This window comes from Trachurus trachurus (assembly GCF_905171665.1).
Source record: "Trachurus trachurus genome assembly, chromosome: 23".
NCBI lineage: Eukaryota > Metazoa > Chordata > Actinopteri > Carangiformes > Carangidae > Trachurus > Trachurus trachurus.
In genome coordinates this window covers 16,687,331-16,700,570 of record NC_139912.1, presented here as the reverse complement: position 1 = coordinate 16,700,570, position 13,240 = coordinate 16,687,331, and the positions used below count along the sequence as shown (strand labels likewise).

The following is a 13,240-nucleotide window of genomic DNA, read 5'->3' as shown; positions in this document are numbered from 1 at the left end:
TTCTGTAGTTTGTTTTCCTGTCTTACATGAATCCCACAGCTTCAAGCTAATCTTCTTTGCCCTTCTGTCCCACCCACTCGCCTTGTTTTGCTGGTCCACACTGTTGGATTTTCTAAGTAAAGAGTATAAAGATGAGTGGGATAATACACTCTAAAGGCTGACACACCAATGACTGTGATTATAACGCAGAGGGTGTTGTCTTTGAGATTGGCAGAAGTGAAGGAGGAGGATTATGTGGCTAATTTTCTTCTTCTTTTTTCCCTTATTAATCTCCATGAAGGGAAAAAAAAGATTCTTTAACTACTAATGTCCAATAAAGATGTCAGCAGTGACATTTTAGCAGATGTGAACAAACTTTGTGTTTGGGTAGTAAAACTTTTCTAATTTTATTTGTTCATTTAGAGGACATGACTTCTTTAAATTCTTATTCACAAAGGTTGAAGGAAACAGCTACTGTAACTCAGACAAAATCATACTTTAATTCAAATACATTTGTGTTTAAGCACTGTGTGCTACAAGAGATGACTGACGGTCAACATGAAACACATGCTTGATATCATCAAAGGACTTTCACAACAAACAGAAAATATTTAATTAAAAGCACCATTGATCCTTTAAAATCAAATAACAAAAATCAACTAATACTTTACAGTCCTTACAATCCCTTTTTACAGAGTGAGGGTCCACCAAGTAGAAATGACATGTGCCCTCTATGCCCTGGGAGTTTTATGTGAAAATACTAGAGGTTTGCATAATATCGATCTCTGTTTTCATAATCTCTATTTGCAAATTTGGCGTCCTTCTTGCTGTGCGGGATTCGTCCAAAGGGTGCGTGATCATTGAAACATGTGTCAAAGACCTCATCAACGATTTTCTCTGCGTCCTCTCGGTTAATTTTCCTCACTGCCAGGATGGAACGGAGCGCTCGGCCTCGGACACACTCCTGTCCAAGGATACAGAGGTCAGATAAGCATTGAAACAAAGAGACAGTGCTGAAACTGAATTATAATGAATTTTCACTTGAGAATGAATGAAGTATGTATATATGTACATACTGTATATGTATCTATCCATCTGAGGTAGAATTGAATACATTTACTTGAGTAATGTACTAATGCAAAGCACAGATACTGAAAAACATTTGTTCTTTGGGGAAACTTTTACTCCACTACGTTTAAAGGCAGTGTAATGGTGAAATTAAAGCAGAAGTAAGTGGTCCGGTCGTTTTCGCTAATGCTGCGTTCCAGGCAGGCTTTTGAAATCGTAAATTACAGCTTCAAGTCACAACTTACGACTTTGTAGCGTTCCAGGCAACCCACTCGTGTTTTTCCGACCTGTTTTACCGGTGAAAGTCACTATAACGGCCACTCGTAACTTCTGACCCGTGAACTCGTACCAGATCGAACTGGTACGACTTCACGGTCGGAAAAATACGAGTTTCCTTGAACGCACCATAACAGTCCTCGTCCCTACGTCACCACATTCACGGCGTCCCTTGGCTGCACACACAGCCCTGCATGCCGTTCTCTCTCCTCATTGGATAAAAACTGTAGGATACGATAAATGTTTTCTCCTGGGCTCAGAGCAGAGCAGAGTGACTGACAGACCCGTGTTTCGGTCCAAACACTCTATGTAAGTGATTGCTGTCGGAAGATAAAACTATTTAAGACTTTTATCAACACAAATATATCACTTACTTCTGCTTTAACTTTCTTTTATTTTGAAAAATGTAAAAGCATTATGCCAATTCCATGACAAGAAAAAAAAAAAACAATCACAGCCAACTTCTGGACTTTGTCCACATCTGATCCCAGGCCCAGCACATACCTGATGATGCTGCTTCAAGCCAAAGTTGAACCTGGACGCTTCGTTGTTAAAGGAGCAGTCTCCACTGAGGTTAGCTGCTCGAACCTGAAACAAAGACATTTTTAGGTTTGCAAGAGAGGATTTTATTCTTCTGAGACTTTGATTCTCATTACTTTATAGCTCCAGTGATACATTTAAAGCATGCGGAGGATGTTGTTATGATGTCATGTAAAGCCCTTTGAGACAAACTGTTTGTAAAAAAAAAATGGGCTATATAAAAAAATTTGCCTTGCCTACTTTTTTTTTTTTTTTTCACTGAAACTTAAAAATTGTGCATATTCTGCCACTTTTGCACACATTGATCCATTCTGTCTTTGGGCTGGTGTTGCCCACTATTTGTCTTTTATTGTTTGTTTTTGTCTAATGTCTCTGGGTATTTTAGGCTGGATTTGAATTGCCCTTCTATGACAATAAAGATTAACAAACAAACAAATGAATCCAGTAGTGAACGCACACATACCTCAGAACAGGCAAGGTGTCTGAAGTTGTTGAACCAGTCTACATGAGCCCGGCAGTGATCAAAGGCATGGATGAGCTCATGTGTGACCACCCTGTTCATGTGGGACTGCTGGTGGATGTTGTTCTGACACAAAACAATCTACAAACCAAAGGGAAATGTCACAATCATTATCAGCTCAGTTTTAGTTTGTTGTATCTTAGTTTTACTGCTTTAAAGCAGATATCAGCTTCACGGCCGTTTCGGCTAATGCTGCGTTCAAGGCAGGCTTTTGAAACCGTAAGTTACAGCTTCAAGTCACAACTACGACTTGGTAGCGTTCCAGGTAACCCGTAGCTCGTGTTTTTACCATCCTGTTGTCTGTGAAAGTTCCCTATAACGGCCACTCGTAACTTCCGACCCGTGAACTCGTACCAGATCGAACTGGTATGACTTCACAGGAAGGAAAAACACAAAGTACGAGTTTCTTTGAACGCACCATGAGTTAGCAGCCCCCGCCCTTGTCAGGCATCAATTGGTCCTCGTGCTACGTCACCACATTCACGCGCATCCCTTGGCTGCACACACAGCCCTTCATGCCGTTCTCTCTCCTCATTGGATAACACTTGTATCCCACAAGGAAAATTTTCTCCTCGGGTTACAGCAGAGCAGAGTGACGGAGAGACTCGTGTTTAGGCTGAAATACTTCATGCAAGTGATTGCTGACGGAAAATAGGACTATTTAGGACTTATATTAACAAAAACATTCCACTGATATCTGCTTTAATGCCCCGGCCTTACCTGAGAGGAAGCTGCATCGAAGCCACCGCTGACGGTCCCATCACAGTCTTCACAGGAAAAGTGTCGGTCTTTAAAAACTTGGCTGTATTGAAAGGGCAAGGTGAAGGCTTAAATCATCAAGAAAACATACTACATGGGCAGTGATTTTGGTCTCATCATGATCATGAAAACTATAATTATGTTGATAACCATAATTATAGTGTAGTTGTACACTGCAAAAACTCAAAATCTTACCAAGAATATTTGTCTTATTTCTAGTCAAAATGTAATTTCTGGTCAAAACAAACCTCATTATACTTAAATAAGACTCATCACATTAAAAAATTAATAAAAAAAAAATATATATTTTTTTTTACACACACTGGAAGGCCAAATATGGGAGACAAAGGTGGACATAATTTTGCTTCCACTCACATTGTAAACACAAACAGGCACCTGTGCGTATGTATACGAATGTGGATGAGTTTGTATTGTTCTTGGTGGACTGCTTAACAGAATTGCCCTCTGGGATTAATAAAGTTGATCAAATCTAATCAAAATGTTAGACACTTTTTACTTATTTCAAGTAGAAAAATCTGATAGTGGAGCAAGCTCTTATTACAAACACAAAAAAGTTGCTTTCACTGCAGATTTGTCTACTTTCAAGTGAAAATTTGTTTGAAACAAATGAAAATGATCTAAAAACAAGTTCATTTTAATCTTATCTTAAGTGGAAAGAGTTTAGTTTTGACTAGAAATGAGACATTTTGACAAGATATAAGACAAATATTCTTGGTAGGATTTTGAGTTTTTGCAGTGTAGCCTATAGTGTGTGTGTGTGTGTGTGTGTGTGTGTGTGTGTGTGTGTGTGTGTTTGGGGGGGTTAAACGAAACACACACATAGGCTACTCACCACCCTGAACTTTTCATGGCACTGAGGAGAAGCTTAGCGTACGGACCTGAAGGAGACAGACACAACGTTAGCTGCTAGCCCAGCACCAGATGCCAGACAACCGTTTAAACGGTATGGTCGTCCCATGTTGTAATCACAGCCATAATCGGGATGAGCTACTGCATTATAGCCTACTACGCTTTGCTGTCATTACATTTAAAGGGGTTATTCCGGGGCTACTCACTCGTTTCCATTGCAAACTGCAACATGACCTGGCACTTGTGGTTAAATGTGAAAAGGCTTTCCGCAATTGATCCCTTCTTGTACTTCCCCCTGTTCCTCTCCGGATACAAGTCGTATCCATAATCCTCCTCTTGTTTAGTCTGATCCATTGCGTTGAAGACTATGCACAATGTGAAAATGTTAGCATAAGTTCCCCCTGGTTAGCCACTGCTAGCTAGCAAGAGAGGTCATCATGTGTTGTGTTTTGCAGATCACGTGATAGGTAGAGGTCAAAGGTAATGAACAGGATTTTTTATTTTTTATTTTATTGAGGTCACTGTTGAACATAAAAGTCCATAACAAGACAAGACAACTTTAATTAATAGTAATGAAATAAAACGTAATATATAATATAGACCAGAGCAGCTTTTTTATGCAAATGAGAATGACCGATGCATTCTGGGTAATTTAGGGGCAGCTACCGGCATTTTTACATTGCACTCAGTGGCTTTTTGCGTTTTGATGGAGCGTAGACTAACTAACAATTAATCTGAATGTTTTATTTTTTGTTTCTTTTGTAGCACTATGTCTCATAATTATTTTGACACCCTCTTTGAAACCCACCGTTCACGCTATCTTGAAAAATTACAATTAATGAATCTGCCGGTATGCTCATTTAGCCTCCCACAGTGATCAATGACCCCACAAAGTGGCCAGAAATGTCTTATCCAGACATCTACACTTATTTGGTCGAATCACCGGGTAGGTTTTGTCTAAGTGTTGTCTGTTAATAACCTGTTAATAGCCAACTTTTTTGTTAGTTAGTTTGTCAAGCCAGTTAGGCTGAACTTTTCAATGGAGGGATGCTGGTAGCTGCCCCTAAATTACCCAGAATGCATCGGTCGTTCTCATTTGCATAAAAAAGCTGCTCTGGTCTATCGTCAGGGTTAGCATAGATCGTCTATTTAAAGCGATGTGTGGACCAGAGCTAATCTGTGCAACCGTTTTCAACTGGACATAGAAAAAACGTCTAGTCACGTGAGAGGGTGAATCGTCCTGCCCTAGTTTGTTGAAGTCACATCAGATGAAAAACTGTCAATCTTTCCATGTAATTATGCTTCTTCACATTTCTTATTTAATGAAATAAACCTAGTTATTGCAATATAATAGTACGCCACAGAGTCATCCGCACTCGTGTACTTTTAATGTGTAAACATTTATCTGTTTTTGAGAATGTTTCACAAACTGACGAATTAAAAAGTGTTGGAGTAGGTCATCTATTTCAACATACACGATCTTTGTTGACGCGCAGCGCAAAGGCTGCTGGGACTCGGCTGTCATGGCTTCCAACGTAAACAGATAGCGGTGAATTGGGCCACGTTTTGTTGTAGCACTTGTCCAGCTGTGTTTTTCCTCACCTGAACCGTGTCTGTGAAACCCGGAGAGAAGAGGCAGGTACATCCACATCGAACTGGTTCCATCTTGTTCACTGTAACTTATTCTTTTCACCTGTGGTGTTTCTGTTGGCTAGCTAGCTGCTAGCCGCTGCAAGTGACAGCGTGATTCTCGTGTTTTCCTTTAGCTAACGTTACAAGTGCTGCTGTTTAATAACAACGACGATAACAATGGTTAAAGAATGTATCAAATTTAAATGTCTTTCGCAGGGAGTAAACATGTCCGGGGGGAACAAAGCAGTAGAGTTACAGCTTCAGATGCGGCAGAACGCAGATGATCTGCACAACTTTGTGAAGGAGTTGGAGAGCTGGGAGGTGGACATGAAGAGGAAGGACGAGGAGCTGAAGACAGGTGGACTCCACGAAGTTCAGGTTTGTTGCTGCTGGAAATAGTTTGTCCACCTCAGGAGCAGCTAATGTCTTGAATATTCCTTAGATGACAGTCTTTCATATGTTGCAGCAGACAGAACTCCCGCCTGTTCGCAACAGAGACTACAAAACAAAGAGGAAGGAAAAGAGGAAGAAGGAAATGGAGATTGTTGGGAATGGTGACACAAAAGCAGGAGACTCCAAACAAGCATCAAGTCTAAACAACTGTTGGTCGTGGGACAACAAGGCTAAGGCAGAGATTGATAAAGAGGAAAGTCCAGGAGAGTCCAATGAGTCTGACTCGGAGGAAGCTGCGGTTGATCGGGAGAGAGCGCTGTCTGAGAAGGAAAAGGTAAGACAGAATCAAGTGAGGAAAAGTGGATGTGAAAATGACTCTCTCCTAAAATATTTTCTTTTGTTTTCAGGGTAATACATTTTTCAAAGAAGGCAAGTACAGTGATGCCATTGAATGTTACACCAGAGGGATGGATGCAGATCCATACAACCCAGTGCTTCCCACTAACCGAGCCACATCCTTCTTCAAACTCAAAAAGTAAAGTATGGACCCATGTGGCTGCTGTGTTGTGTGCTGGTGGTGTATTGGTGAAATGTTTAAAAATGAACGAGTCATTGATCTTTCCAGGTTTGCTGTGGCAGAATCTGACTGCAACTTGGCGATCGCTCTGGACAGCAACTACTTCAAAGCGTATGCACGGAGAGGAGCAGCGCGGTTTGAACTGAAGAATTATGAATCTGCATTAGAAGGTGACTAACTGATAGGAAAGACTCATTTGTCTCTTAAAGGAGAATTCCGGTCATTTTGACCCCTAAATCGTTGTACCATAGATATTTGATATAATATTCAAATATTATATATTTGAATTGCCCCCATAGGTTAGCGTTGTCGCTATACCGAGCGCCATCTAGCCATGGTGTAACTCCGGTTTGCCTGCATCAATTTTAGTCACGTTTTTTGCTCCCCCCAACACTGGTTGACCATCAGGACAACGATTTAGGGGTCAAAAATTACCAGAATTCTCCTTTAAGTACACTAATATTTAAAAAATTATCTGTTTTGAATAGATTATAACATGGTTCTGAAGCTTGACCCTGGGAATATGGAAGCACAGACTCAAATTACGAGAATCCAAGAAGTGAGTGTGAAATTATTATTTTAGCTCAAACACATTTCTCAAGTCTCTTTTTCTTGAGCACTTCATCTTGTTACTTGCAGGCCCTCGGACCTGAGGAACCAACTGCTAAATGTGAAGCCGTACCACCACAGGATGCTCCCACATTCAACCCAGAGCAGCAAGGACTCGTGGAGGAGCAGCAGAGGAGGCAAGAGGCTGTGATACAAAAAGATAGAGTAAGCTTTGCACACTTCAGTGGGCTTCATTTGTCGTGTGTTGCATTGTGAATTACATAAGTAAAGTTGCTCACTCATGCACAGATGAAGTTTCAACAAAATGCAGTGAGCTGCATTTACAGGCAAATGTTCAGAATCTTGGTCATTTTCAAATAATGTGTTCGTTTTTGGAAACAGTTTCCTAGTGGTTGTTATTTCATAAAAGTAGATAAGTTACACATAATAAAATAAAAATACTATAAAATTACTTAAATGTGTGTTTCAGGGAAATGCTTATTTCAAAGAGGGTAAGTATGAAGCAGCGGTGGAGTGCTACAGCAGAGGCATGGAGGCTGACAGCATGAATGTCCTTCTTCCTGCCAACAGAGCCATGGCCTTCCTCAAGCTGGAGAGGTAGGCACAACACAACACCTTCATCTTTACTAGAACACTAAGAACTACTCTAGAGACCAGCATATTTGTCTGATATCATGCTTTAGACTCAAGTTCTGTCACAGGAACGCTGGAAACTCTAAATGTTCACATTTTTCATCTCATCTGACAACTTAAGTAATACAAACACTGACATTTAGATTAATTTCAAACTTCATATTTTCTTGCACAACATTAGTTAACTCTTAACAGTATGGCCAGCCTTTACCCTCAGTAACCTGGATGTGACAGTGGCTGTGTCCTTTTTTTTCTTCTTTTTTTTCTTTTGTTGATTGTTACAAAATTGTCTGCACATGTAGCAATTTGGTTCATACGTAGTTCCTAGACTTCTCAGTTAAGTTTTTATCCCACAGTATTCAGCTGGGTATAGTGCTTTGTATTTAACATTACATCAGAGGAAAACGGCCACCATTGGATTATGGTCTATGGCAGCAATAGGTGATCTAACCTTTCAAAAGTCTATGTTTGTCTATCCTTATTACCAGAACAAACCAAACATGTATTTGTTCTATTCTCATGTCAGCTTCTCCTTCATTGTTTCCATGTGCAGATATAAAGAGGCAGAGCAGGACTGCACTAGGGCCATTTATCTGGACAGTACATATTCCAAGGCTTTTGCCCGTCGAGGCACAGCCAGAGTGGCTTTAGGGAAGCTGGAGGAGGCCAAACAAGGTGCTGTGACGAACAACACTGTTGTCTAAAGCCAAACTGCAACTACAAGTCTGTGTCTTGATTTTGAACTGTCTATGGTTGCGTTTCAGATTTCCAGGAGCTGCTAAAGCTGGAGCCAGGAAACAAACAAGCCCTGAATGAACTCCAGAAACTGATTGTAAGTTTGTAAATTTAAGCAAGACATAACTGTATATTAGTTCAGTCCAGTTAAGTTTATTGGTTTCATTCATGTTAAAACATAGTGGAACAAAATATGATACTCGGATCCAGAGGCGTAAAGGATAAAAATCGACCCTGTAATAATAAGATTTACATTTAACACATAATCCAAGCAGCAGAGGACAGATTTAAGGCATTGAGTTCATCAGCCTCTTGAAAGTAGCTGCACTGCTGTTCTGGTCTTGAGGCAGTTTGTGCTCCGGTGGGTGGGATCCTTCATGATAGATGATGCCCTGCTTCTGACCCTCATGTAGCTAGATTATGTACATCAGTGAAATACTTTTTACTCTGATGTTTGTATGCATTTCTGTTAATTGTCCATGATGTTGAGACTTGGAGGATGAAGTTTATTCCTATGCTGTGTTGCATCACCCTGATAACAGGAACCAACCTTTAGTAATCTAATCTAAACAGTGGATCAATCTTCTTGTTGTTGTCAGGACCTGTCTTCCAGTGATCTTATTCAAACAGAAGATGGATCACTAAGGAGAGCAGTCAGCCCCATTGACAAACCAACACATCTACGCTCCACTGTGAGTTTCCTTTTCATTTCTACTTTTCCCTTAGTGCAAAGATCTGTACTCTTTGAGTTAACCTGTGCATTGACAATCAATCGGTCTAATTTAGTAAAACTATAAACATACAAAGGGTTAGTTTAATTAAGTTTAAAGAGTTTCTCAAAAGCTTCAGTGTAGAGGCCTGTGCTACAAAGTAGGATTCAAGGTTATTAAAGGAGAATTCCGGTCATTTTCTAAGTAACGCTCTACAGCTCTAGGTCCTTGAGTGCGACCATAAAAAAAAATCTGAGAAAAATATGTGCAGACCGGACCTAGCTCTCCTCCTGCTAGCTGCGCTACGCTGCAGTTAAACAGCAAAGTAATGGGGGCAGTTCTTCTAACTGCGACTTTGGCCTCTATATAATGCTTAAAATATCACTACAAATGCTTTGCAACATCCACCAGTTCCTTACCACACAACACTGAGTGTGCATAACTCCAGTAATATGAGAGAGAAGTGTTAACATGTGTGTTTTTATCAGGTACCTCTGTTTACTCTAGCTTCCAGGGTAGACCTTACTAGTTGACTGTCAAGCTCGGGACTGTTTCCATCAACAAAGACAGAAATGCGAGGAAAACATGGTTTTAGGAGGAAAAAAATGATTAAATAATTTTAGATAGGAAAAAAAGCATCAATATGAAAATAACTGCTTTTCCCCATCCAAAATCATTTTGTTTTCCTTGCATTTTTGTCTTTGTTGATGGAAACAGTCCCGAGCTCGACAGTCGACTAGTAAGGTCTGGTACGCTGACCAGATATTGTGCTGGAGAATACTTTCTATCCAGTAAGCGATAGCATTCCAATTTATTGATGGATTTGATTTCATTCTTCCAATTGTCAATGGAAGTCTTTTATTCTCTTTGTCTATAGAGAGCAGGTGAGTTTTGGAGAGAGTTTGGAGGTCTCTTAGTATCTGCAATGGAAACCCAGAGAGAAACTTTCTGGAATATACCCTAGTAGGATACAAACCGGCTTCCTTAGTTGAATTTGTCCACTAGGGGGCAACCACACATATCCACTTTCATCATGTCTGATTTTTATTCTCCCATGCTGAAACAGAAACCTCTGAGGAGGATTCACATCCAGGAACTCAGTGGGCCCAAGCTTCTGGTTCAGGAAGTGCTGAGGGAGACTAATGACACACCCTCTCCACAGTCAATGTCACCCTGTGCCAAGATGATAAAAATGGAGATCTCTGATGCCCCCTCACTCACATCAGACCAGTAAGTGACTGTTCAAAAGCTGGTTAATAGTGATAGTGATGTTTGTCGTGTTGTAAGGTTGCAATCGATCATTTGTAAACAGATGATCTTCCTCCGTTCACCAGTCATCCTCCCAGCTGTCATACTGGAGAACCAGCTACTCCTCCACCTGAACAGCCAGCCAGCTGCCCCACCACAGACCTAGACCTGCCCCCTCCCCCCAACACCAGCTTCAAATTGGAGGCCGACCTCCGCAAGATTGGAGCGCAGCCTGAAGTGATTTACAGATACCTGAGGGTGAGCACTCTTTTAATTCTGTTTCCATCTGTTATTCACTGCTGATTGATTAGTCATTGATTACATTGAGGGGAAGTATATCAGCATATTTTCCCTCCTGGATTCTTCTGGATCTGTATTACATCTTTATTCCGCCATGCTAACAATAGTCATTCAAGGTCTTACTTTGTTAGTTAAGACATCAAATATGAAAAAGAATCACACTGACTTTGGGTGAATAGTGATCTCACCTGAAATTTGTGGTAGAGACAGTCACGAGGCAGTAATTCTTGTTTGCAGTTTCATTTTCATGATATCAAATAAGGATGAAACAAATCCTTGAATATAAAAGTTCTTGACTTAAACTGTCACACTGTCTGTTTCTAGAGATTTGTTATTTTGTCTTGCAGCAAATCAAGCCAGAGGCATACTTAAAGATTTTCCAAAACTCCCTTGAACCCGACATCCTGAACCAGATCCTGAAGACACTGCATGAGTTCTACATGAAGTGAGTTGCTTACCGTTGACTTTAGAGAAACATGCAGATTTGAGCAGCTGTGGACATGACATTAAGATCAGTTGTTGTGTAGGAACGACCCACCAACTGTTACCATGGAGATCCTTAGGAGCCTAGCAAGTGTACCACGCTTCAACATGGCCGTCATGTTCCTGTCCCCCACGGAGAAGAAAGGTAGAGTCTGTTTGATGTTTTGTCACATGACCCTCTATTTCAATGCATCATTTTGATCTCTTAATTATTACTGCTCTTTTCCACAGTGATTAAAGAGCTGTTTGACTTCCTTCAGTGTGTTGAGCCTGAACAATCATCCATGGTGGCGTTACAGAAGAAGTATGGTGTGTGACACAACAGTATTGCTCTATATCGAGCTCTACCTGAAGAGACTGTTCTTAAATCTCATGATGAATGAACCTGTAAACTCCAGGAAACTATGGGGTTTAGTTACATAATTGTTGAAAACCTGATCTACAAATAAACTGTGTTTTATATTGCGTGTGTGGACTGTAACTTCAGAGGAAGTCTTTTGCATCCAACATTAATCTACAGAGATGTAGATCATGCTGCCAGGTGCAGTTAGGAGTACACTCAGCAGAGCATATGAACCTCGCTGTGACCCCAATGTCAAGAAAGTCTGGTCCAGAGATCACCACAGTCTTTGGTCCATCTGTAAGAGAAGAACCACATTCAGACAAAAGGTGATAATCAGAGGTGGGTGAACACTATAGCTCCATTTTAGTTTAGTTTTTAGAATATATTTATTGTTTAAAGAAGCATTTCTGTAGGTAGCTAGTTTGGTCATGTTAAACACAGGAATCTTTTAAAACTAAAGGAATAATGAACTGATTTTGAAGCTGAAGCGTTTATCACATTTTCAAAATAAAAAATCCACTCACATTAAAACAGCTTTTAGTTAGTGAAACAATTGGAAGTTTTTAGAAAATAATCAAGTATAGAAAGGATAAAGGGCAAAATATACTTTTATATACTCCTAATCCCTCACAACACTTTTCTGATTTATGAAACAAGCTAAGCACCTGAAACACACTACACTTGTCAAGCATGTGATGACAGGATAAAATCTGGAACATTTTGCTTACCAGGCACCACCACAACTGTCTCAGCTGTTCTGTGTGTCTGTGTCATAGAGTTGGTCGCCATACAGGAGAGAGCAGCTCTGTTCAGATGTGTTACAGGGCCGTTGTATAGGGGAGAAAGGTGATGATAATTCTAGGGGCCGAGCGCCCAGTAGGGCCCACAAAAAACCCCAGTAGTCTAATCTTTGTATGACTGAATTATTCTGCTTAGACCCTGACTAATACTCATAGTAATGCTGCATTAGCATCAAAACAAAGTAGGCTAAATAAAAAATGATAATACATACGTAGTCTAAGAAAAAAAGTGGGAAAATCAGGGGCCCACTTTAGTATTCTTTCAGGGGGCCCAGAATTCCTAGCAACGGCCCTGCTGGTCTATGAAATAGAGCCCTGACTATGTTGAATGTGTTGGTTGCGCAGCACCTTGGTTTTCATTTAGGTACACATTTTTCTCATCTGTTTTCATGTGATAGTGATGACAGTAAAAACAGACAAGAGTGGAAGCAAGGCCACCTCTCAATTTATGAAGAAGTTGGGATTATCAGTCTCATTTTTTTTGTATGCTTATGATTTTCTCATCTCCTTGTGAATTTACAACTGACTTACACGTCAGTGTCCTATAGTATATACTCACAAAAAATCCAAAGGGGGCCTAAGACTTTAGACATAACTGTATATACTGTATGTATGTGTGTCCAAAGAGTAGGGAATAATTCAATGAAAAATGTATAAATTGATTTATGATCTAAATCAGAAGCATATTGATAAGTAAAAATGATGGGGTTTCTGGTCAACGCATGAAGTTTTGTTCTACTGCAGTTGTTGTATCATGTATGTTTCTACATTATATAATGAAAATGGGAAGTTTAAGGGATGTTG

At 40.2% G+C, this 13,240-nt stretch overlaps 2 protein-coding genes across 6 annotated transcripts; one reads left to right on the top strand and one right to left on the bottom strand.

Annotated features, from left to right (window-relative positions):
- Nucleotides 1-456: 456 nt before the first annotated feature.
- atp23 (ATP23 metallopeptidase and ATP synthase assembly factor homolog) lies at nt 457-4,467 on the bottom strand. The gene is made up of 6 exons (XM_083999065.1): nt 4,219-4,467; nt 3,996-4,041; nt 3,104-3,185; nt 2,327-2,464; nt 1,828-1,911; nt 457-943 (listed from the first exon to the last, which is right to left on the bottom strand). Exons 1-6 carry the CDS (start codon nt 4,364-4,366, stop codon nt 740-742), a joined length of 702 nt encoding a protein of 233 aa, XP_083855191.1. The 5' UTR covers nt 4,367-4,467; the 3' UTR covers nt 457-739.
- Nucleotides 4,021-11,749, top strand: rpap3 (RNA polymerase II associated protein 3). Of its 5 annotated transcripts, none has more exons than XM_083999061.1 (16): nt 4,021-4,106; nt 5,861-6,022; nt 6,111-6,371; nt 6,445-6,572; nt 6,663-6,784; nt 7,103-7,173; nt 7,254-7,388; nt 7,654-7,781; nt 8,371-8,492; nt 8,582-8,649; nt 9,152-9,244; nt 10,329-10,492; nt 10,597-10,768; nt 11,158-11,255; nt 11,338-11,438; nt 11,525-11,749. In XM_083999061.1, exons 2-16 carry the CDS (start codon nt 5,870-5,872, stop codon nt 11,608-11,610), a joined length of 1,902 nt encoding a protein of 633 aa, XP_083855187.1. In that variant the 5' UTR covers nt 4,021-4,106; nt 5,861-5,869; the 3' UTR covers nt 11,611-11,749. The 5 variants fall into 5 exon arrangements, with proteins under 5 accessions (XP_083855187.1, XP_083855189.1, XP_083855186.1 ...); XM_083999063.1 differs by lacking the exon at nt 4,021-4,106 and adding an exon at nt 5,504-5,651 and having other exon boundaries at nt 5,865-6,022; nt 6,114-6,371; XM_083999060.1 differs by lacking the exon at nt 4,021-4,106 and adding an exon at nt 5,504-5,651 and having other exon boundaries at nt 5,865-6,022.
- Nucleotides 11,750-13,240: the final 1,491 nt, after the last annotated feature.

What these genes read in the sequence shown, in the direction of transcription:
- atp23 (XM_083999065.1), bottom strand. Translation starts at nt 4,366, where the DNA reads ATGGATCAGACTAAACAAGAGGAGGATTATGGATACGACTTGTATCCG. An exon ending in GCAGTTTGCAATGGAAACGA is followed by an intron (nt 4,042 to 4,218) that starts GTGAGTAGCCCC and finishes TGTCTCCTTCAG; the next exon opens with GTCCGTACGCTAAGCTTCTC. An exon ending in GACACCTTGCCTGTTCTGAG is followed by an intron (nt 1,912 to 2,326) that starts GTATGTGTGCGT and finishes TCTTTGTTTCAG; the next exon opens with GTTCGAGCAGCTAACCTCAG.
- rpap3 (XM_083999061.1), top strand. Translation starts at nt 5,870, where the DNA reads ATGTCCGGGGGGAACAAAGCAGTAGAGTTACAGCTTCAGATGCGGCAG. An exon ending in GTGGACTCCACGAAGTTCAG is followed by an intron (nt 6,023 to 6,110) that starts GTTTGTTGCTGC and finishes CATATGTTGCAG; the next exon opens with CAGACAGAACTCCCGCCTGT. An exon ending in CAACACATCTACGCTCCACT is followed by an intron (nt 9,245 to 10,328) that starts GTGAGTTTCCTT and finishes ATGCTGAAACAG; the next exon opens with AAACCTCTGAGGAGGATTCA.